The following is a 23,305-nucleotide window of genomic DNA, read 5'->3' on the forward strand; positions in this document are numbered from 1 at the left end:
CAATTCCACCTCTTCATCAAGTATTTCCCTGACTAGCCATAGCCCAACAGTGAGATGCTCCAGTGGAGAAGTGTCCCGCTAACACTTACAATGAAAAACTCTATGAGCAGTTCTTCAGAACATTTCACAAAACCAGATGGACAGAGCACCTGAATCGCTTATTTCAAATTTACAACTACATTGTTTGACTGATGAAGCTTCAAATGCCCAATCATTTTCTGATACTGGTTGTCCTGGTTTCAGCTGGGATAGAGTTAATTTTCTTCTTAGTAGCTGGTATAGTGCTGTGTTTTGGATTTAGTATGAGAATAATGTTGATAACACACTGATGTTTTAGTTGTTGCTAAGTAGTGGTTACACCAGTCAAGGACTTTTCAGCTTCCCATGCTCTGCATGGCGTACAAGAAGCTGGGAGGGGGCACAGCCAGGGGGCCTGACCCACATTGGCCACAGGGCTATTCCACACCATATGACGTCATGCTCAGTATATAACTGGGGCGAGTTGGCCGGGGGGGAAGGGATTGCTGCTCGGGAACAGGCTGGGCATCAGTCAGGGGGTGGTGAGCAATTGTGTCGTATATCACTTGCTTGGTACATCATTATTGTATTATATTATTATTATTATTATTATTATTATTATTATTATTATTATTATTATTATTATTATTACTACCACTACTACTATCATTCTATTTTATTTTACTTCAATTATTAAACTGTTCTTATCTCAACCCAGGAGTTGTCTGACTTTCACCCTTCCAATTCTCTCCCCCACCCCACTGGGGGGGGAGTGAGTGAGCGGCTGTGTGGTTCATAGTTGCTGGCTGGGGTTAAACCACGACACTGGTACTATGGTTTTTTTTCTCCATAAACATGTAAGTTTACTTTCTTAACTGTATCTCTCCTGCTTTAAGTCTATTCTAAAGGATCTTCTTTTCACTTAGACATCTTAATACTTCAGAAAGCACAAAGACTCATATTTCCACTTAATCCCTGCTAAGAATAAAGCACAGATGAGTTGTGTTTTAATTAAAAAAGACTTATTAGTTTGATGACAACCTCTTTCTTCATACGTAAAGGTCTCATTGCTCTCATAAGCAACTCATTACACCATTCACTATTTTTTAAAATAAAGAATAGCATTAAAAAAAATGTCCCCCAAACTAGCATAAGTAGTTCTGTGATTTCTGGAAGGCTAATGTTGATGTTTGATTGAGACTAGCTTCTCCAAAATCAGGAGCTTGAACTGAAGTTTATTCCACAGACTATGGCTCTTGAATAGGCTCTCGTATACGGAACCTCTAACGTCTGTTAAGATGGCAGATCACACCGACACCCTTCCTGCAGCTGATGCATTAATCGTGTCTCTGTCCCCTACGTAGACACCCATGTTCACAACTTGTAAGAGTTTAATTATTCTTCATAACTTTTCCCATTTTAAAATCTATTTAAAATCAGTCAGTAGATTCAACACTTATAAGGAGGAGACAAACATTATCACATTTTGTTCCTGTAACAAGGCAACTAAATTACCCTTAGTTTAAGCAAAGGTAGGAACTAAAGCAGGGTGATACCCTACTGTGCTCATTCCTAATCTTTCCTTCTTTTATTATTTCTGTACTCCTTGGAACTTTCACATGCTTGTTTACCGTGGTGATGGGTCAGAAGAGGGGATATTTAATATACTTTATCAATCCTTTAGGCATTCTATGAGACAAAGTACCTTCCGCTTTCAAAACTTAGGTTAAAGTTCTCCTGCCAGCTGCCGGCACCCATAGTCAACAATTCATTTTCAGCATAGGAAACGTTGCTAATTCATGAAGGAATGCTTCATTGGTGTAAATCAATTTGCTTAGCATCTTTTTTTTAAGTCATAGTATTCACTGTGAATGATTTTGCACACTAAATGTGAGTTTAAATATATATATATATATAAATAAAAATACTAAGCATTAGGAGATATTAACTGCAAACTTCACCTTTTCCCTTTAAGCACCTGCCTGAGATAGTAAGAAATATCAAAGATTAGCTTCCACTCTTACCACGCAGTTCAACCAATTTACTTGAAATCTTCGAAATTAGCTAATGGTAGTATACAATGCAAATATAATGGAAGTTTATTAGTTCTCAGTCGTCTTATAAAATATAGCACATACTAAGCGTTTCCTTGGTCACAGATGCTTCATTTCTGAAGACCTCACTATCTCCTTTCAGTCTGCTCTGTTCTCCTTATAGACTGTAATTACTCGCTAAATTATGAGAAAAGGAAACAACTTGTTACACTGTAACAATTATGTGTATTAACCTTCGCGTTAATATTCCTTCTTTTGTTTCGAATATAGATTAGAATGAACTGCTCAAAAGAGTTCTGAAATGATTCTGATGTACCAATTCAGGAATTTTGAGGAGGAGAGGATCCATAGGTCAAAACCTGTCCAGAATCTACCTTCACAACAGATATAGTTTCCTGTTATTCTTCTACCAAAGATAAATTGGCACATAAACTACTATAGGCGCACACCTGCCTTTCTACAGAAAATTACAGATGCAAAGTTCATCAAATTCTTAACCTAAAATTTTTAAAGATTTAACAGATAAAACCAACAGACTAGATCTTGGGTCTTCCAAGTAGTTTACTTGGCTTTAGACGCCACCATTTGAAAAAACAGACATTTGGAAACTGGAACCAATTTACTTCCATCTCTGACCACATCCTTTCCCATAAATGGCTGATAATCTAACACAGCCTTGGAGTGACAGCCGCAGCTCCTGTGTGCTAGTTACACAGTATGTGGGAGCTAACTACGGGTTACGTGTTTTGAGATTTCTTTGGCCTGTTTCTGCTAGTCTTCCACAGAAGTTTATGCATTTCTTTCATGAAGCAAAGAGGAAGAAAGACTTTATTAGCTAACCTCTACATGGAGGCAAAATATTTTACACTGACCCTCCACAGCATGTGCTATTATCACTGTTCATAAACTTCACTGCCTGCCAACTTTCACAAAAGAGCACCATCCTTATGAAGCAGAGTACCAAATTAAATTAACTGGTGTCAGAAACCCAAACAAGAAAGCATTTCTATCTGCAATGCAAAAGATCTGCTGGTATTTTTGGTTACATTATGGTATTCAAAGAAGGTCAGACAGTTCTCCCACCGCACGGAGTTTTGTAAGACAGTCCACCTCATTGCAAAACAGCAAATACTGCCTTCATTCTGCCTGCCCACAGCTTTATTGAATACTTTCTTGGGGAACTGGAGAAAAATGGGATTTGGAATCTGCAAGGAATATTGAACATTCTTTTTCCCCAAGCATTCCTGTATAAGCTGGACACAGTCATTATTAAAATTGAAAAACTATTTGAAAAAATACTGTTATTGTGCTGCTTACTAAAAATGGATGTTTCTTCTGAATCAACTATACATGCTGTCAGTCAGTGAAATGAGCTGCTTGACGGCCAGCCATCTCGTAAAACCCAACCAAACTCTGGGTTTGTTTTTGTTTAGAATGGCAGAATCCCAATTTCAATGATAATTGATAAAATTAAGTTACCGCTATTAAAATACATTTTATTTTTGCTTAATTTTTTTCAGTAAGATGTGTAACGGAAAAAGAGGCATGTTCAAGTTATGAACAGAAGATTACATTGTAATATTAAATTATGCATGATACTATTTTTGTTTCAAACAGTTAAGGAGATGATCCAATATAAAAAGCAGCCCTTTACTTGGGCAGCCCTTGTTGACGAAGTGTTAAAGGCATTTGCCATTCTAACAGGATAAAAACTAACGCCTTGAAATGTTATCTACTCAGGCCTTTTAGCAAATTTGTTAACACTTTTAGGTATATTACTCCACCTTTCTCTTAGTGTGAACTGGTATCAATTATTTAGCCAATTTTATTATGTTATTAAAATACCTGCTGATTAAATGTGAACTAAAGTGTCATTTTAGAGCACTGCTCTTTATTTGTACTATTTTACATTTATTCAAATAGGTATAGAAAGTGGAGTCGATTAATTACACGAGAAACTGAGAAATATTCCACAAATGGAGACACTTTCTATTGTTTGAATGGATCTTAAACACTGCTCTGGAGTCATGCTAATAGCACAAAAGATGGTTTTGAAATACATTATAGCCGTTTCAACAAAGAAACTCAGTTTTGCAGGGGCAACTGTAATAAAAAAGGCAGTGAACTAAAGTGCTGTAGAGCAAATCTTAGCTTTATGGCACCAAACAACATATTTCTGTGTAAAACATAAGAACTGCTATAATCATTACTACTTTTTTATTTTTGCAATTGGAACAATTTAAACGTGAACATAGGACACACAAGCAAACACTGACCACTATAGTGTTTATTTCTTTCCCAGTAAGGTAAGAAAGAACCTTTTAATAGTTTAATTTTCTGAGTATTAAACAACTAGTGTGAAAAACAAGCTGCATGTAAACTATTTCTACTGCCTCTGCTTCAATGACTAGCTGAGGCAACCTGTTATAGGAGGTGTTAATTGGCAATAGGAGTACAAGTCAGAAGCATGTTCCCCATCGTCCTAACCCAGCAAGGCTAGGTCATTAAAGTGGAAATGAATTCTTTCATGCCGACTTAACCCTTTCAGTACATATTTTCAGCTGTTATATCTAAAGACAATTGTGAAAGATTAACTAAAAAAAAAACCAAGACAGAAAAAACTTGCATTACTTTTGAATTTTAAAAAGTATTCACCCCCCACTTTTTCTTCACTTCCCTTCTCTACCTCCTCCAAAACAAGTGTTTCAGATAATTATGACATTTATTATGTAGGTAGGGGGGAGAAGGGCAACTGGAGTATAAATGCAATGACAATCATTGTAAAATAACGATTTATCATGTTAAAGGACGGGTGGAAAGATGAGGCACTTAAAGTGAGCTTAAAACTACTGTTTTGTGGAAGTAAATCCAATGGTGGGCATATAGCTTGGTACGAGGAGAAAAAACATTACAGAATACTACCTGCAGAGAGGACGCAAATTTGAGCAAGCGCGCAGGGGAGGCAGAGGTATTAGTGATAATAAAAAGACCTTAAAAGTTCACCAGAGTACCACTGCTCTTCTCTACTTACCCTTTGTCAGTAAGTGGTATAAACTGATGATACAGTGACATAAAGAATAAAAGATTTCTTAGATCAGCACAGTGCTTTTTACACATTCCTAAGGCTAAAAATCTAAACAAAATTGTGACTGTGGAGCAATTTTTCCTGCACTACGACAATACACTTACAGAAAATACCAACTCGTATTCCATCAGTGGATGTGGCGAAGGGAGTAAGCCATATTCCCGGCTCTCAATGGTTCTAGCAACATTGTCATGACAAGCACCAGAAGCCATGTATTGCATTTTCCACAGCACAGGAAGTTAACATGATCAGTCATGACAGAGAAAATGATCCAGTTCATTAAAAAAATTGAAAAAATCATAGAGTTCATAAAAAGGGAAAAATACATTACTTTGCACTGTGAATCACACCCTAATTAGTAGCAATTTGAAATTTTATTGCAGTTTTCAAGCTAGTACACACACAATTTTACAGTTAGTTCCACATCAACAGGATTATATTTTGAAGCTAGCATTATGTCTAAACAGTTTGTATGTTTAGGCCCATTTTTATACCAATTATAATCAAGCATACATAACAGACCACAAAATAACATAAGTCTCAACAAACAGCCTAGATTTCTGAAAGGATCACATTGTCTTGTTACACCATATGTCAGATGAAATAAAAATTGTAGTAATATGTTTAGTCTCATAGACAGTCTCATAGACTCCAAAATGGAGTAGGGATACTAGGGAAATATTATGGCATCAATTGCTACTTTAAATTAAAAATATCTGCAAAAAAAAACCCTTAACAGGCTAGATAAAAAAACCTGCCTCAGTATGTTTTACAAAATCCTGTTTCCTAAAAAAAGGTTTATCCAGGTTCAATTTACAACAGAACTCCATAAACAGCAATATAGATGGACTTGAAATATATAACGTTTCCCATCTCCCTTCCTCTTCAAAAATCAAAATTACAGAACACAGAACTTTGTATAGCTTTGAGCAGTTGGTTAAATGGGTTGGGATCACCGGTTTGCAAACACCTCTTCAGTGCAGAGCCAAAACTTTACTACTTACGTTTTCTGTTTGTTTGGGATTTTTGTTTCTGTGGTGTTTGTTTGTTTGTTTTTAAATTAAGCAGAACTTCAAACAAAAATAATGCCTAGTTCACCAGGACACTCCACAGAGAACCTGGCCAGAATTTTAGTTAAAGAAAGAAAAAAGAAAGAAAGGAAGCCACCAAAGTTTAGCTTATGTTTTTATTCTATCCGTCTACCAGTAATCTCTCTTGCACTAACGGTTTCCTGGAAGAGGTATAGTAATCCACCAACATGGGCACATGCAGGATTTCCCATATACCTGTAGAATGTAATGTGTTTTGCTCATCTAATTGCCCCAAATTGTCAAAACTTTTAAAAGGTCTTTTACAAAAAACAGCACTTCTGTTTTCCAACACTACCATTGCAAATATTCCCAAAGACTGAGGCTTAAAGCTTACTGAGGAAAAAAAATATTTACCAAGATTTGGCATGAAATGATGCTAGTTGAATTTATTTTGAGGTCAGATAAGCTTAATTTTACTACAACGTACTTTAAAGAAAGTCATTCTACTTAGTCTAATTTTTATTAGAAATAAATATTTATTACCTAATATTAACATGTGTTCATGATATAAAGTTATTTACATATATCATCTTGATGCCATCTGCAATAGTCAGACTTTCTGCAATGTTCCCAACACAACTGTTGCATGAATTGGCCGCTTAAGTGTAATCTTTCCTGGTTCTAGCGTTTCTGCTCTCTTTAGTCCATACAATCTACAAATTCATTGAGACATGCAAAAAAGCAAGGGAAGGAATGCTGCATCACTGCAGTTAATATTCCTTATTATCAAGCATAAGGACAATTTGGACTAGATGACCTTTAAAGGTCCCTTCCAACCCAAACCATTCTATGACAATGTTACGGTTAGCAAAAAGCCATAGTAAGATCAGGGACACAGAACAAATCCTCAGTAATGTCGTACACGTTTTTGAAAAGAACTACTATTTTTCACAACCTCAAGCTACTGGGAAAAAAATAAAAGCCAGAAAATACAAAGGTCAGTTTCACTTCAGAATAAAACCAGGACTAACCTGTTATCTATTCCTATCACCATTACAGAAGGTATTGGGATTTAGAAATGAGAGCCTCAAGGCAGATGAGTCAGCATTTGTAGATTTTGTCTGCCTCCAGCAGTCTTACTCTAATACAGATTTTTAATTACCTTATTCTAGACACAGTTCTGCCAAGAAGGCAAGGTAGCCCTCAGCAGGTGCTGTCTGAGGTCACCCTAAAGTACATTTTGTGCAGCAGAGCAGTTAAAAGGGATTTACTCAATGCGTAAAAGAACGCATCAGGTTTTATATGCCTACAGGCTCTCTGTCGTGTCCTCTGGACACAAGCAGGCAAACTAGGAGATTGAGTGGCAATATGTAGGAAGGTTAGTTGTTTGTAACACTTTAAAAAAAAAAAAACACCAAACAAAACACCACACACACCACTATTAATACAAGAAGACGACTTCAAACTTCCAGGAAAAACTGAAGAGGACTCTTCTACACTGCAGGAAGAAAACAGAAGCCTTTGTTCAAAGGTGCTGCATAGTAGCATTGCAACTTAATATTCAATAGCATGGGATTTCAGAAAGAAGAAACAATTTCTGAAAGAAATAAATTAAATCGATCACTGTAAGGGGGCTGTTTCCTGCTTACAGAAAGGAACGTTACAAGTGAACAGGTGTAATGCAAAAGGCACAAAGATGTCTGCTCTTGTTTAGTCTTTTTTCCCCTGTTCTTTCTCATTATGGCTACACTCATTTCCTTGTCCAAGCTCCTTTGTCTCTTCTGGGGAAAGTCGGCTGGACTACACTGGCAATTAAATTGAGGAGAGAGAGAAGCTAATTGCCTAATTATTAGACATAAGGAAGTTTAAGATCTGAGGCCAAGAGGAGGCAGCTAAAAATGGTCTCCAGAGTTTACAGGAAAATAGTAGATCAGAGAAAACTGATAATGCTCAGGCACAACCCACTAGCTTTGTTATTTTTAGTTTTATGTTTGTTTGTGATTAGTATGTAAGGTATGACTATAGTGCAGCCCATCATACTTTAAGGCAGCTTTTAGGACACAAAGTGGGCACTGTGTTGTAAGTACAATCATATGCCTGTCCCTAAATCAATACTGGCATGTTTCTCTCTCCCTCTCCCATTAGCACTTTTGGATGTAAATCACATTACAATCACTCAACCGTGTTTCAGATGCAGGAAAACTATATCCAGCCTTTAGCACTCCCCAACAATTTTCAAATAAGCCTACACTACCCATGGAGCTATCACCATCTCCAGTGTAAGCAGACCCAGGCCACACTGGTACCCTAAATTTGATATGAAGCTTTTGGCTGAACAGCCCTGTATTAAGACACTAACCAATGCAGTAAAATACTCATCCCAGTCAACGAAAGTAAACCAGCACAGTTCACTGTATCTGAGGTGTTTTTTCTCCTTAAAACAAAATCATATATATTGGATATATAAACTGACGCTGAGACTTTCTACAGGAGATAACACAGGCAATCAACTAAGTCTTTTGAACTTTTTATGGAAGTTGAATGTTTTTAATGGATGAAAAATGTTTGTCACCAAGAAAATTCTTCTACTCTTTAAATGGGTTGATAGCTTCTAGGGAAAAAACATAGAACTGGAATAACCAACTGTCCTGGTTTCAGCTGTGATAGAGCTAAATTTTCTTCTTAGTAGCTGGTATAGTGCTGTGGTTTGGATTTAGTGGGAGAATAACGTTGATAACACACTGATGTATTGGTTGTTGCTGAGTAGAGTTTACACTAAGTCAAGGACTTTTCAGCTTCCCGTGCTCTGCCAGGTGCACAAGAAGCTGGGAGGGAGCACAGCCAGGACAGCTGACCCAGACTGGCCACAGGGCTGTGCCATACCGTATGGCATCATGCCCAGTATATAAACTCGGGGAAGAAGAAGGAGGCGGGGGGGTGGTGGTGGTGGTGGTGGTGTTCGGAGCTATTGCGTTTGTCTTCCCAAGTAACTGTTATGCATGATGGAGCTCTGCTTTCCTGGAGATGGCTGAACACCTGCCTGCCGATGGGAAGCAGTGAATGAATTCCTTGCTTTGCTTTGCGCTTTCCCTATTAAACTGTCGTTATCTCAACCCATGAGTTTTCTCCCTTTTACTCTTCTGATTCTCTCCCCCATCCCACTGGGGGGGAGTGAGTGAGCGGCTGTGCGGTGCTTAGTTGCTGGCTGGGCTAAACCATGACACCCACCCAAACTGCGCACCGTCTCCTCTACTGGGAGGTATATATTGGAATTCTAGAAATACTAACATTCTTCGTACTTGAGAACTTTGCTGCAAAATGTCTTGGAAGCAATGGCACAGAAATTAAGCACAATTTTAAGAGCTATAATTCAGATTTATTCCCCCAGCAGAGTAATCTCAAAAGCAGTATCCCAGGAGACACAGGAAGGAAAAAAGTCATGCAGGTGCAACAGATACCGAGATACCAAAACACTCCATACCTTTCCAAAGGAAAAAGCACTTCATTACATTAAAGACAACACATTTGCACCCTTCAAACTAAAACCCAACCTGTTTCAAGAATCAATTAACCAAAAATATTTTCAATAAGATGCTAAGGTCTTGGGTTTTTTTTCTGGTTGGTTTTTCTTTTTTTTTTTTTTGGGGGGGGTGTGTGTGTATGAATGGGGGGGGGGGGTGTTTGGGTTTGTTTTGGTTTTGAGTTTTTTGTTGTCGTGGTGGGGTTTTTTTTGTTTCTTTTTTTTTTAACATAGGGAATCTTAGGATGCAGATTAGCCAGCTAGAACATGTCATTTACTTCAAGAGACACATCAGCTTAATGAAGTAACTCAGAGAAACTTGCATTTAATTGTTAATTGGGAATGATCTACACTGAGTCTGACCCTCCTTTGCCTGCCAGATCACCAACTCTTATTCTGAAGCCCTGCAGAATACAGAGCCAGTAGTGCTCTTTTCTAATAACCATCCTGGCTAGATCAGCAGATGAAACAGTACTTTAGATCAGTGGCAGGTCTCCCAAGTTCCCACGGTGCCATAGATTTACTAAATGGGATCAGCATGTTCTAAAAAGTCATGATAATATGAGGGAAAAAGGTTCCACAGCACCAAGCAGTGCAATGCTTGAAACCTCATAATCAAAGTGACAGTTTTCAAGTGCCATTTACAATGCCCTAATCTGGAAACATCCCAGCTAACCCATCTGATCAACTATTTCACAGATGGAAGCACTTGATGGCTAATTGGCAAGTCCATTATTCAAATAAAATAGCTATCTGCACTTCTATTTTCTATATTCCAAGTCAAGGTGTAAACACTGCTCATAAGACACAGGTCACTTCTCTGTCTCTCCCTACCTTCCCGTTTGGAATTCTTCCCTTCCCCTCTGCCATCAAATATGTTAATTCAGAAATACAGAATCAGTTTTATTTTCCATTTATTGCACTATAACAGTTGTCTGCACCAACAGAGCAATGGAAATGAATATTTTCAAAAATCCATCAAGTAACGAAAAATTATTTCAACGGCATTTTTTAAAAGTGTCATTAATTATTTCACTGCTTCCTATCACATCTGGATTCAGAAAAATAGACAGGATGTATTAGCATGGACACAAGAACTTGTATAGCTTGGATTATTGTTCTGAAAGCATTGGGGAGAGAGCACTCTGCTAAAAATGCACTTAATTTGCACACACTTTTAAACAGTATCCAGTAGGATTGCCTAAGAGAGGCATATGTGGAACTGATTTCACTAGCAAACAATAGTTCAGCGTACAAAATGAAGAGGAGTGTTGCTCCAAATTCCTGCCTGCTACATAAGTAGAATGCTTTTACGTACCCCACAAAGCCTGTTAATTTGTCTGCAGCAAATGTACAATGCAAAGTGGAGTATTAAATCACTAGTGAAATTCTGTGGTAGGCAGTATTCCAGGGGCATGAACAGGTTGAGACGGAAAAGAATGAACGAGGAAAAGGAAGATAATAACTAAAAAAATCCAACATGACAAGGGGCAGGAGGAGGAAGAGAGGAGACCATACGAGAGAATGAAAACAAAGGCACTGCCAAAATCTGAACTCTCATGAACTACAGAAGGGAAATTAAAGTAATAAGCATTTTGTTTGGGACATCACAACACTTTCGAACTTTAACTGTTCCCCCACGTCTTTTTTTAAAATACTTCAGTCACTCATTCTTCTTATGCATATATCGTGAGAGAAGAAATTCAAATGCCTACAATACCAGACTTGTAAAACACAAACAATTTCTGCATGAAGCAGTGTTGCAAAGAAGGTCTTATTTATGCAATCAAGTTCAAAACTAAACACAGGTATCTTCCCATACAAAGAACACAAAGTTAATGACCAAGTTCACTGCCAGAAAATACTGTGGATGGCGTATGTGATGCTAAAAGCTATCAGATTCTCTTTCCTCTTCTCTTGTCCACCTGCTGCCCTATGAAGACAGTCCTTTGTCCATCTAAGACTACAAGAGAGGAAATGGCTCAAAATTTCCAAGCCACAAGTCATGGGGGGGGGGGGGGGAAGTTTATTGTTGAAATATCACTTTAAGATCACTTCCTTAAAGATTTGTTTATTAGCAATACAAAGACAGGCTTAGGGTCAATGGAATTTAGCACCGACCACCTCTGTACAATTCAACATTGAAGGCCAATCAGCCACTCAATAGCATGCTGAAGGAGCAAGTGGTAAGAAAAGAGACCATGAACTCACTGAAAATAGTTTTTCAAGTAGAATACAAGACATCAAAAGACTTGAAAGTTTTAAAAACATGAATCCAAAGAGCACCTGGGACAACATATTTGAGTTTGGAAATGAAGGAAAACAAACAAATATAAAAACCCAAAGATAATAATCAGAAGAGGTGGTTTTACCAAGGGGAAAGAGCTGAGTAACTGCTGTTGAAGAAGCTAAGGCAAGTCAATGAGAAAGAATTCCTCGGCAGACATCAAACAGGAACTGTGTAGACCAAGTATTTGCTGTTACTTGAACATTAGTTACAAAGTAAATCAAACAGACTGTTAGTAGACCTTATGTGATTGCAGTCCTCTTGCTAAGCAAACCTCTAGCTACAAGAAAAAAAAAAATCCCCAAATTGTGTTATAAAATTACTTTGAAAATGCTTCTCTTTTTCTACAAGACTATACACACAGATGATTCTTATGTTAGCAAGAATGACTCACTCAACAGATGTTTTTACTATGTTCAACCTTAAAAGCAAAGCCTCCAAAGACAGAACAACAGTGACACAGCAATAAGAAAAACAAAAAGCTTTGTACAGTTGTTTAAAACACTGTAGTGCAAATGAATGGTAATAATTTTGTTTACTTTCTAGCAGGACAAAGAAATACCTGACTTCTCTCTTCCACCTCAAAACCATCTGATTCACTCTGGATTATCCCAATCTCAATTATCAATCAATATTCAGAACAGAAGTGATCTTTGAAAGTCCACTGAAACACCGTATTTTAAGGCCATAAAATTATTCTTTTTGAAAAATCTTCCTGCTGATTCAATAAACCGAAAGACTACAAAAGTAGTCAAGATATCCAGTGCAAGCAGCAACTTGCATAAAGAGCAATTCAGTTTTCTGCCTTTTTTTTTTAATCCAACACATACTCATCAATTCATTTAAGAGACAATTCCATATTTAAACAAACACAGAGCAGCTTTGCAGGCCAAAGCTGCCAGAGGAGTTCAGCGAGCTGCTTCTGAATGTTATGTTCTATTGTCTGCCACAATTTTTAGCAAGCTTTAAGTTAAAGCTGAGAAATTCAGAAAGCAGCAGAGAGAGTTAACTGTAAATTTGAAAAACAGCTTTGATATGCGTCAAGTTCAGAGAGGACTAAGAAGTGAAAGCTTGAGTGATTAGACTGCGCAGATGTTAAAAAAATGAAGAGTCATGAAGCAGGCTGGCAGCTCAGAGGAACAAGAGAAATAACTGTTTAAGAAAGTGAAACTAAAAATAACTGAGGGCTGCTTGAAGATTCACTAAGAGAACGTGAATAGAATTTTAGCTATAAAAAGGAAAAAAATTATGCACCAAAAGTTACAGCTTATTTGGCAAAACACCGAGAGGCTGTAAATCAGCTTAGAATATTTCACCAAATGCTTCAGTATTAAATCACTCCTTTCCTAGTTATACTGGACACAAACACACTACACACAATGAAAAGAAGTTGTGGCTTTAGCAATTTCAGTCATCCCAGAAGCAAACTCACACACACACACACACACATCATGAAGCCTAAGACAAACAGAACTGATTCCTCCCAAAGAACAAGAGTCTGGATTCTTGATTTAGAACAGAGCCCTGGAGGCAAATGTGGAAAGCAGAGAAAGGCCAACTACTGCAGTCAGCCAAGACTACGAAGGAAATTACACTGAAGCCCTTTCCTTAAGGAAATAATTCTTCCTACAAGCCTCAGACAAAGAAGTTCCTAATCATTTTTTTTTCCTGTATACACAGTAGTCAGCACAATGTAGTAAGATCAGCTTGGTTTTATTTTTGAAGACTGCTGGCCACACCCGTTGGCCAAGGAAAAAAGCACCAACACTTGCTCTAGCGGTAGGAGAAGCCGTACAACGCATATAGGTCTCCCACTGGAACAGGACAGCTGCCAGGGAGGTCTCTTTGCTGTGAGTGGAGTTACAGAAGTCAGGACAACAGCGAACAAGAGAAGACACAGTAACACACACATATATATAGGTGGCTACAACTACCTGCAAGTGATAAATTCAACTCAAATTATCTCCTGAAATTTACATACACTTCAGTATCTTATAATGCCCATCACAATGTGATCCAAGGACTGAAAGATATCATTTATGAAGGAGCAAGTAGGTAAGTTCAGCCATTTAGAACAATCTTCATGTTCTGAAAAATCCGTATTATTGGAAATTGTTTTTTCATTTTTTTTTTTCATTTTATTCTGTGTTTCCAATGCTTTTCAATCCAAACTTTGAAATATTCAGACACCAAATGAACGGTTTAAAAACATTCCGTAAACTCAGTGCCAGCACAAGAGTTCATACTGACAAAAAAACCCCAGTCAGGCTGTAACAATGATTTGCATACATTTATATAGCATCTCTAGAGTCAGATATTATTCCTGTGAACTCTTTTTTTTTATGCTGTTTTTATATATAATAAAAGGAATATTCCACAATTGATTAATATTAAAGAGAGGATAATGACAAGCTATATACTAACCTGTCCCAGCCCAGGCATACCTCCTCCAAGTCGCAGAAGTCTATCCATATTTCTAGAAAAACAGAAACAAAGGAAAAATGTTCCCAAGCTCTGAAGTGTTTACTAAATTGCTATCTATATAATTCACCTTCAGTCACTCAGTATGTCAAAAATATTGGTGGTAATTACAACACAACATCAGACTTCCTGTTAATTAACACCACATATTAATTCAAGAAGCTGTCTTCCATGCTAATTAACAGACCTTGTTTTATTGCTTTGGTTTTGGGTTATCCCCATTTCTGAAGTCGAGCACTCTTGTCAAACTTTTCAAAACTTTCCTATCATTCAATTAATTGGGGGATTTTTGTTGCTTAAGAACAGCACCTACATCCAGGAAGTGCCTAAAACTTATTAGATATACAATCAAGTTTACTCCAATTTGTTCAGAAAGCATCAATAAAAATGTGAAAGTAAGGATTTTAGCATCCTCATTAGTAAGTTCTGCGCTAATTAACTTACAGCTTGTCAGTTATCATCAAAACTACATGTGAAAGACACTGAGCAGATTATGGATCTCTGAATTAGCATCAAAAGCTTTTTTTTAATGAACTCATTATACTAAAAGAAATACTGTAAAGTAAACATTTAATGTGTATATAGTTAGAACACTAGTGACAGTACAGTCATTTAATACATTTCCAGTGTTGCATGTGCCATTGCTTTAGTGCAAGATTATTCCAATCAATGCAACTAACTTGTTACCTAAAAAAAACCAAGGCAACAAAAAAAGAACCAAAAAAAAGCCTTTTCTATTTTGCAACTTTCAAAGGAGTGATCTCCAGGAACACGAATTGTTAAGGTGCCCAACTAAAAAAAATTACACTGATATTTATTTTTCTGCTGTTTATTCACTTTCTATTGTTGAAAAGCAATCTACTATTTAATTGTGGATATCTAAGTAAGGGTTCTGTCCCAGCTGTAACAGATCTTTATCTTGCTTACTTGGCTTTTTCAACTTCTTAGCTTTATACAACAAAACTCTGTTATAAAATAATCAAAAACTACTGAATATTACTTTTTAAACAGCTGCTTTCCGCAAATCAAGCCATTTCCAAGGCTTATAGAAATTAGTAAATTTTACTGGCTTATTTTATTTGTGAAATAGAAGATACAAAGTAAAGCATCAGAAACTATGATCTTACTTGCACAAGTTTTAATACAACGCAACGAAGCCTGTTCAGGTGACATAAGAGCAATTGAGAACAGCAAGTAATGACATTTCCAAAATACATTCATCCTCTAAATGAATGTTACATTACACATAAAAGAATTATATACATCATTTCAACAGACTGCATTAACAAGACCAATTCAAGAACCTTCTTTTAAAATTAATTATGCAAAAGAACTTTGAATTTATAATGAAAACCAAATTTGCTTTGTATATAAAAATAAAAGTCTTTATGAAGGAGAATGTCATCTCATTATTCCTTCTGAAATCTGCTAATATTTTTATTGGCTAGATACTAACATGCTTTATTTCAGTTTAAGTTTAAAACAAATATTTTAAGCTTCTTGTTAACACACAAGGAGGCAGCATTTGAACCTACCACTAGACAAGATTATCTAACCCCGACTTTAATCATGTATGGAATTTCACCCATTTCAAACAACAATATTTAACACACATGGATCAATAACACTTGCTTATTTGCTAATTTCACTTTCCTAGTTTAACGCACTAGCAAGCTACTAGCTTCATTTGATTCACTCCCTTGATTTTGGGATTGAATGCAAACCCAACAACTGCAGCCTCAACTAACAGTAAGTACTTTCTTAAAGCTACCTTGGCAGTATATGAATTAAAAAGGAGTTTATTAAAGGGTCAACGGTTATGCTTTTCTTTTCAGACAGTCATTGAAACCAAGCTGCTTTATTGCAGGCAAAAGCTGCACACAAAGTGTACATACTTTTCTATCCTGAACTACAATAAATTCCAAATCAAGTTGTAGGATTTCCATAGAAAGGTTAAGTTGCTGTTTAAAGCTATTATGTAAGCACATGGTAAATGGCTTCAATAAAACAGTCACGAGTACAAATTAACGCCAACTACATTTCATTTTACCCCTCCGTGGCAGACACTCCTCCATTGAAACCCACAATGATTCATCTTTCATGACACTAATGAGGGCTGAAGAGTAACTGAGAAGTAGATTTAAATTACTAAACTTATGATTTTAATCAATCATGGTTGTACATTTAAGAAACTCTTAGTCTCTACAACTAGTAACTTAAAAAACTGGTCTTTCCCACAATTACAGCAACTTCCATAAGGTGATGAGGTGTATTACCTAGGTAGATTTAAGCAACAATATTGAATAACAAATCTTATACCTATTTACATTTCACTTTAGCAAGTGAAAAGCAATAATTATTTCTAGTTCATTAATATTTTATTTACTTAATTTATTCCAGTTTCGAACACAACAGAATAGTATATCATTTATAGAAGCATATTTTGCTGAATTAAAGTTGGATTAGGCTAATTATACAAACAGATTATTTATCAGCATAACTTTCCAGGTTTTGGAACAACAAAATCTCATTGTCTTACAGAACTGGAGGGATGTAACATTTCCCACTAATTATCACAGACTAGCTACTGAACTGAAGATGTTCGGATTCTCAAGACAGTAGCACAGATAGAAAATCTCCACAAACCAGTTCCAGACGCACTGCAAATTATTTCACTATCTCCGCGGCTTGACTCTGGTTAGAGTTTTGGCAACTAATACTTTACTTTCTTGTTTGTAACTGAAGGTGTTTCAGTAGGTTATAGTATATTTAGACCTAAACATATTTGTTTATTCTGTATAAACATCTGAAAAATTTAGGTTAGTGATCCAAATTAAAACCAATTTTCACTTTTGTTAATCCACTGTGCCCAAATATTAGTTCAGCCATAAATTCTGTTTATGAAATAATGCTTTCATAAACCTTAAAACAGCTTGAGCAAAATTCTTAGACCTTAATTAAGATAACTTTAGCATTTGCAAATAAAGCAAATATGCATTTCTAACCTGGTGCTCAGCAAGAGGTGACCGCAGAACAAACTCAGCAGCAGCTCCCACTTTTTGACTATAAAGATGACGCCAGTAGGTCTCTTTCCTATAGAACGAAATAGAAGGGAATGGCAGAAAACCAGTAAAATTTAGAAACAGTAGCACATGTAAAAAGAAATGTTACATTGACGACCTACAAAAGGACAAAGCACCACTGAAGAATAACTCAAAGAATGCTTTTTTTTGTTTGTTTGTACCATATAATCCCTGGAAGCAGTACACGCCATGTCTTGCCCAAGTATCTATAACACTGAAAGAAGCTTCCAAGTTTCTCAAAATTACATGGAAGAGGAAAGTATTTTAATAACTCATTTAAGCAATTTAATCAATAATTTAAAATGCTGTTAGAAATGGAAACTATGGTCCTTTATTACTATTTTAGAAAAATCTTTCCGTAGCTAAGATGACCTAAGCACAAAGGTAGAGAGCAGCCTGCAGGTATGGATGGCTTTCTTGTTATTTTCTGCAAGAGCAATTGGTGTGACTGGGGAAGTCCCAGAGGCCTTTCGGTTCACCTGAATTCAGGTTGAGAAAGGCTGCTTCACATTCAGTTTAGGGGGTATAAATCATGTTATCCTCCTCCCAGAGAACACTGCCCGCTAATTGCATCCACTCAATCATTTGTAGTGCAGTGTTTTAAAACAGATCTGTGGCCATGATTTGATAGACATTTTTTTCAATGTCAATGTTAACATAAGGAGCAGTGGGGAAGCTGCTGCTGCTGCTTACCAACTTGATGCTGCCTTCTCAGTACTGCCAGGACAGCCATTTGTGCAGCCTTGCAGTAAACTGATAGGCTAACAAAAATGTTGTTTTTAACCCTGTTTGCTTCTCTGAGAGGATTCACACTGCATCCCAGAAACAGTTGTCTTGGCATAACAGAAAAAGAGGTCTTGGAAGAGCTGATTGCTTCTAACACTAATCCAGACTCCAAAAGACATTTATGTCAAATCATGCTTTAAGCTAAAGCTGCCCAAAGAATGTCTGGGGGTTAGGGTAGCTTTTTTGTTTTGTTTTTTGTTTGGTTGGGTTTTTTTGTTGTTGTTGTTATTGCTTTTTTTTCTAGTAACTGAGGTAATTTAACAGAGACCATTCTGAACCTTATCTCAAAGAAGTACAAGAGCAAAGGAAGATGTATTAATCTTCCTGGAAAGTTAGAGGAGAAAGAACAAGTCAGAGTTGTTCCTTGCTGACAGGCTGAGGTGGAATTCCACTAACAAGTCAAAAGAAAGGCTGCTACATTTCTGCCAGCTTTGCACAAGGAACCGATCCAGGTGAGATCAGATGAGGCAGGATCACAACAGCCAGCAGTGACATTAGCACAGGCTGCAACAGAACTGCAACCAGTTCAGAAGCGGGCTTCAGAGTTACAACCCAATTCACTTTTAGCCAGCTGGCCACCCAGAGGTCTTGCATTCCCTTCCCCATTTCCTACGAGGATATTAAAGAAAGAGATCTCTGTGAGCTTGATTGGTTCCCTGGGGGAGGCACACAACATGGTAACCTATAGTTGAGATTTTTTTCCCCTCTCTGCTGCAAAGTGCAAAAGGCTAGTTTTGATTACACACTTACCTGTTCTTTTTTCCCCTATATATACACACACATATACACTAACAGATATTTATAAAAAGCACAGAAAAGTAAACAAACACTTCACAGTAAATCTCGCCTCCTTTCCTTCCAAAGTCAGCAAAAGGTATTTTGATAATACTTCCTTCTGTTTGCAAGGAAGAGTTAACGGCCTCTCTGTTTAAAGTGAAACTTTAAGGAAGTGAGTACACCTATGAAATAGTTCCATATCAGAAAATTGCAGAAGGCCAGTTATAATCATAATAAACTTGCATTTTGGTGCACTGCAGGATTTGGATGACATGCATTCATCATTGAGATCAATGTGGTCAATGATGGCTTAAAAAAAAGTTAAGTAGCTTCTCTGCTTGTGCATGTCCATGACTGAAACACCTCATCTAAAAAATCTTGGTCATACAATGGTACTTAAAAAACTCAAATCTCCATTATTGCAATTTTCTTTTAACTGTCCTGGCCTCAAAAGGAAAAAGTCTGTGGTTATTAATAATGCAGTGCAAGTATACACAGAGCATCTCAAAACTGATCTGAAAACAGAATTTTTCTTTTCAAAACCCACGTCTAATATTTGTTCATAATACTAGTTAGGTAACTGTAATAATGGGCAAGAGTTGTCCGTTTGGAGAGCTCTGGTTCACCACTCAGTTGTTGGTTACTACTTTCAAGTCACTTAAATATTGACATAAATGCTGACTTTTAATAATGAAAACGTTTTTACTTAAGTAACATAGGCATGAAATTACATAAATGCATTATGCACAAATGTGTATATACATATAGGTATAAACAAATAGCTACCGTGGTTATATTTGGCATGTTTCAACAAGTATTTTGAAATGGACCTGAAACAGTCTTAAATTACTGTATCTCTTTGCATGAGACACACAAGTTTCACACTACAGTGCACTATTTTTAGCTAGCATTAACACTGCATGATGCGATCCCTCAACAAAAGAGGGTTCTCCTGGGTTGACAACTTTTGAGTTAGAAAAAAAAAAATAAATCAAAATTAGCTTCAATATACACGGAAGAGAAAACACTGGCTACTAAACTGCCCTATCAGTGGAGAGAGTATCAGGCTAGACTCAGGTGACAGCAATTTACTCCACACTTTGCAATTTGCACACTGACTTCATGCAAATCATTTCATCTTTGCTAACTCAGTTTCTCCACCTGAGACTATATACTAAGCTTCATATAAGCACTTCCAACTCTCCTGTTGAGAAGTTCCACATAGCAGACAGATTAACAATTTGTATTAACAGCAACTAAAAAAGTGGTTTAAGGTTTTTTGCTGCAACGATAACAATTTCAGCTTCACTAGGAATGATAAACAGCTACAAAGGTAGATCAGTTGAGGAATTGCATCTTGCAGAGAAACATAATTTCACTGATAAAAGAACAAAAACTCACTGCAGGTAAAGTCACCAAACACTGAATGAAAGAAACCTGAACCAGAATAGAGACTTCACATGTGACAATGGGGGCGGGAAGGGGGGAGTCTTATCTTCCTATATATTTTGTATGAAAAGAGGGGGGAAAAAAACCCATCAATTCTTAGTAATCTGTTCATTAAAGCTAAAGATTAACCATGCCATGAATGAATGCAGTCTCAGTAGTGCAAGTCCAGAGCTACATGACTATTTTGCTTCCATAATGTGCTCAGATTGGTAAACCTGATGCTCCTGGGCCATATAGACCTGAATCTCAATAGACCTGAGCTGGACTATAAGGTAGGCAGGTTAGCTTCTTGGACTCTGCTTTCTGATTTCCAGAAGCACAGCAAACCTAATTCTCCTACATTCGTTGCTGAGCTGGAGTTACTGAAGTAACCCAGACCCAAGCAGACTACTCTAAAGCTACTTAAGTACATCCACACCAAACTTACAGGTCAGGGAAGATTTATTAACAAATCAGACCACCACAGAAACCCATAAAATTAATTTTATGCTATACATAAAGTAATGAGCTTCTCCGAAATCTGCGGTGGTGGGGGGAGACATACAGGTGTTGTGGAACCGTCCCCCGCCACCAACTCCAGCAAGTACGCATAACACCCGTTTTCTGTTATTCAAGGTATCCTAACTACCTGTCTTTTCCCATCATCCTAGATGTTAGGAGATAACTGGAGCTACTATTAGTATGTACTCCATAATGCCTGGCAAGATTTAATCACTTCCAAGAAAGTTTACAAACTAATTTATATTTTGATATTATTTAATGTTAATTTTGAAGTATGCTCTAACTTCTCATTTTCTTAACCATAGATATCAAATGAATATTCCTGATGTGGCATGTTATAACAGCTAATGGATCACAAATTTCCCATTAAGCTATGGGCACAACCTAGTTGCTCAAAGTCGCACTAAGTGATTCAGAAGCAATTCATTTGCAAGCCAATTTCTGGATTTCTTCACAAACATAAATTTTGTTTCCATAAAACAAGCTCACAAACAGTGCTCTTCTGAGCAGACTCTTCTTCCAAGTGTACTCCCTATATCTGAGGCATACAGTACTCCTTGGACTCACAGGGGCTGAAAGCTTTAAGATTAATACAAACCTGTCAGACTTTTCAGCTTGCCTAGTACCTTTTCAGCAATATACAGCTTTCAAATACATTTGCATAAAACCTTTTAAAAAAAGTCAATCTCAATCCTTGTTGTTTTTCTGGTTTTCTACAGTGCACCGGAAGCAAGTACAACTTTAAGAGATGACATCAGCACACAGTCAGATTTGTCAACTGTTTACAAGTATGCAATTACATCACATAAATTTGTTCTGAAAATGACACTTAAGTCTGCTGCATACTAGAAAGAGCACTGTTAATTTTGATTATCGCTCCTTTTCTACCTCATTCTGCTTCCTCTTTCCTGACAGGGATTAAAGATTTCTTCTCCTCCCCGCACCCCAGCCGGCGCATTGCCCTCGCTTCCCCCTCCCTCCGCGCCTCCAGCCGGGCGCTGCTGGGGACGGTCGCAACGCTTCGCTCCAGCAGCAGCAGCGTTTCAGCCCGTCACGTCCCTCTGACGGGAGACGGGCCGCTGCGAAGGAACCCTCCCTCCCTGCCGCCCTCGGCCCCCCCAGGCACCCGCCTGCGGCCCAAGCGAAACCCGACGGCCGCTCTCGGGCAGGAAGGCGTCAGGGCCGCCCCGGGCCCGTGAGGCGCCGAGGCCCAGGCGGCCCGCTCCAGCGGCCGGGCCCCCCCGGCGCCGCTCCCCAGGGCCCGGCCGCCTCCTGCCGCCTCGCTCCGCCCGCCTACAGCCACGCCGCCCCGGCACCGCCGCTGCCCGAAGGCGCCCAAACTTTCTTCGGGCGCAACGGGCACAAACGGGAGCAGGCACCGCCGACCCCACGGGGCCCAGCGCGCTCCCCGCCCGGGCCCGTGCCCCCCGGGAAGAAAACCGCCCCCCGGGGCTACCAGAGCCGCCCCGTCCCCACCACCCGCTCCCCTGCCCGGCGCTCGGGCCCGCTCCCCGCGGGCCCCGCTCCCGCCGCCGCCGCCGCCGCCACGCAGAAGCCGCCCCACGCCGCAGCGAGGCCGCCACGGGCGGCGGCGCCGGGCCCCCGGGGATCCCTGTGACTCGGGCGCCCGTCCCGCCGGGCCCTCACCTCCGCCCAGACCCCTCCCCGGCCGCGCCGCCTCGGCCCGGGCCGCCGTGAATCAGCCGGATTTCATTCAAACCGAGTCCGCCCAGGCCTCCGCAAGGACTTCCCGGTTCAAAGGGCACGCGGCGGGGGCTTCCGGTCCCGCCGCCCGGGAAGGGGGGGGGCTGGGAGCCATGGCAACGCGGCCCGCCTGGCAACGGCGCGTGCTGCCGCTGGGTCCGCGCTTGGCGCTCGCGCCCGGGAACAGCTGCGGCCGTTTAACCGTCCTCTGCCGCGGCCGTTAAACCGTCCGCCTTCCTCTGGGGGACGGAGCAAGAGAGGAGGCCTCTTTCGGATGTCGTGGGGGCGCGAAGGCCGCAGCTAGCCGCGGCGGTCCCCGGCGGTCCCCGGCACTGCCGTGCAGGCCCGCGCCAGGGACGGCGAGACTAGAGGGCGAGTTGTGGCCGGCCTGGGCCTGAGGCCACTGAGAGCCTGGCAGCAGTAGTGAGAAGGGGCCTGAGAAGCCCCTGAGGCAGCGGGATGCTACGGTCACACCCGCGTTATCCATTGTGCTTGCTGTGCACTAACAAATCCGTAGCTGTCACGGTTA

General features: G+C 39.1%; 1 protein-coding gene across 1 annotated transcript in view; it reads right to left on the reverse strand.

Annotated features, from left to right (window-relative positions):
* Nucleotides 1-22,873, reverse strand: part of PSMD14 (proteasome 26S subunit, non-ATPase 14) — a 49,947-nt gene extending 27,074 nt beyond the window's left edge. The window contains exons 1-3 of the mRNA XM_087733724.1: nucleotides 22,720-22,873; nucleotides 17,482-17,569; nucleotides 14,420-14,471 (exon numbers count right to left, since the gene is read on the reverse strand). Of these exons, the coding sequence (XP_087589850.1) occupies nucleotides 14,420-14,467 (48 nt within the window). The 5' untranslated portion in view covers nucleotides 14,468-14,471; nucleotides 17,482-17,569; nucleotides 22,720-22,873. The remainder of the gene's footprint in view (nucleotides 1-14,419; nucleotides 14,472-17,481; nucleotides 17,570-22,719) is intronic.
* Nucleotides 22,874-23,305: the final 432 nt, after the last annotated feature.

The sequence above is a fragment of the Nipponia nippon genome, unplaced genomic scaffold (genome assembly GCF_047370975.1).
Source record: "Nipponia nippon isolate SJK-2023a ecotype South Korea unplaced genomic scaffold, ASM4737097v1 scaffold_5, whole genome shotgun sequence".
In the NCBI taxonomy this organism is placed as follows: domain Eukaryota; kingdom Metazoa; phylum Chordata; class Aves; order Pelecaniformes; family Threskiornithidae; genus Nipponia; species Nipponia nippon.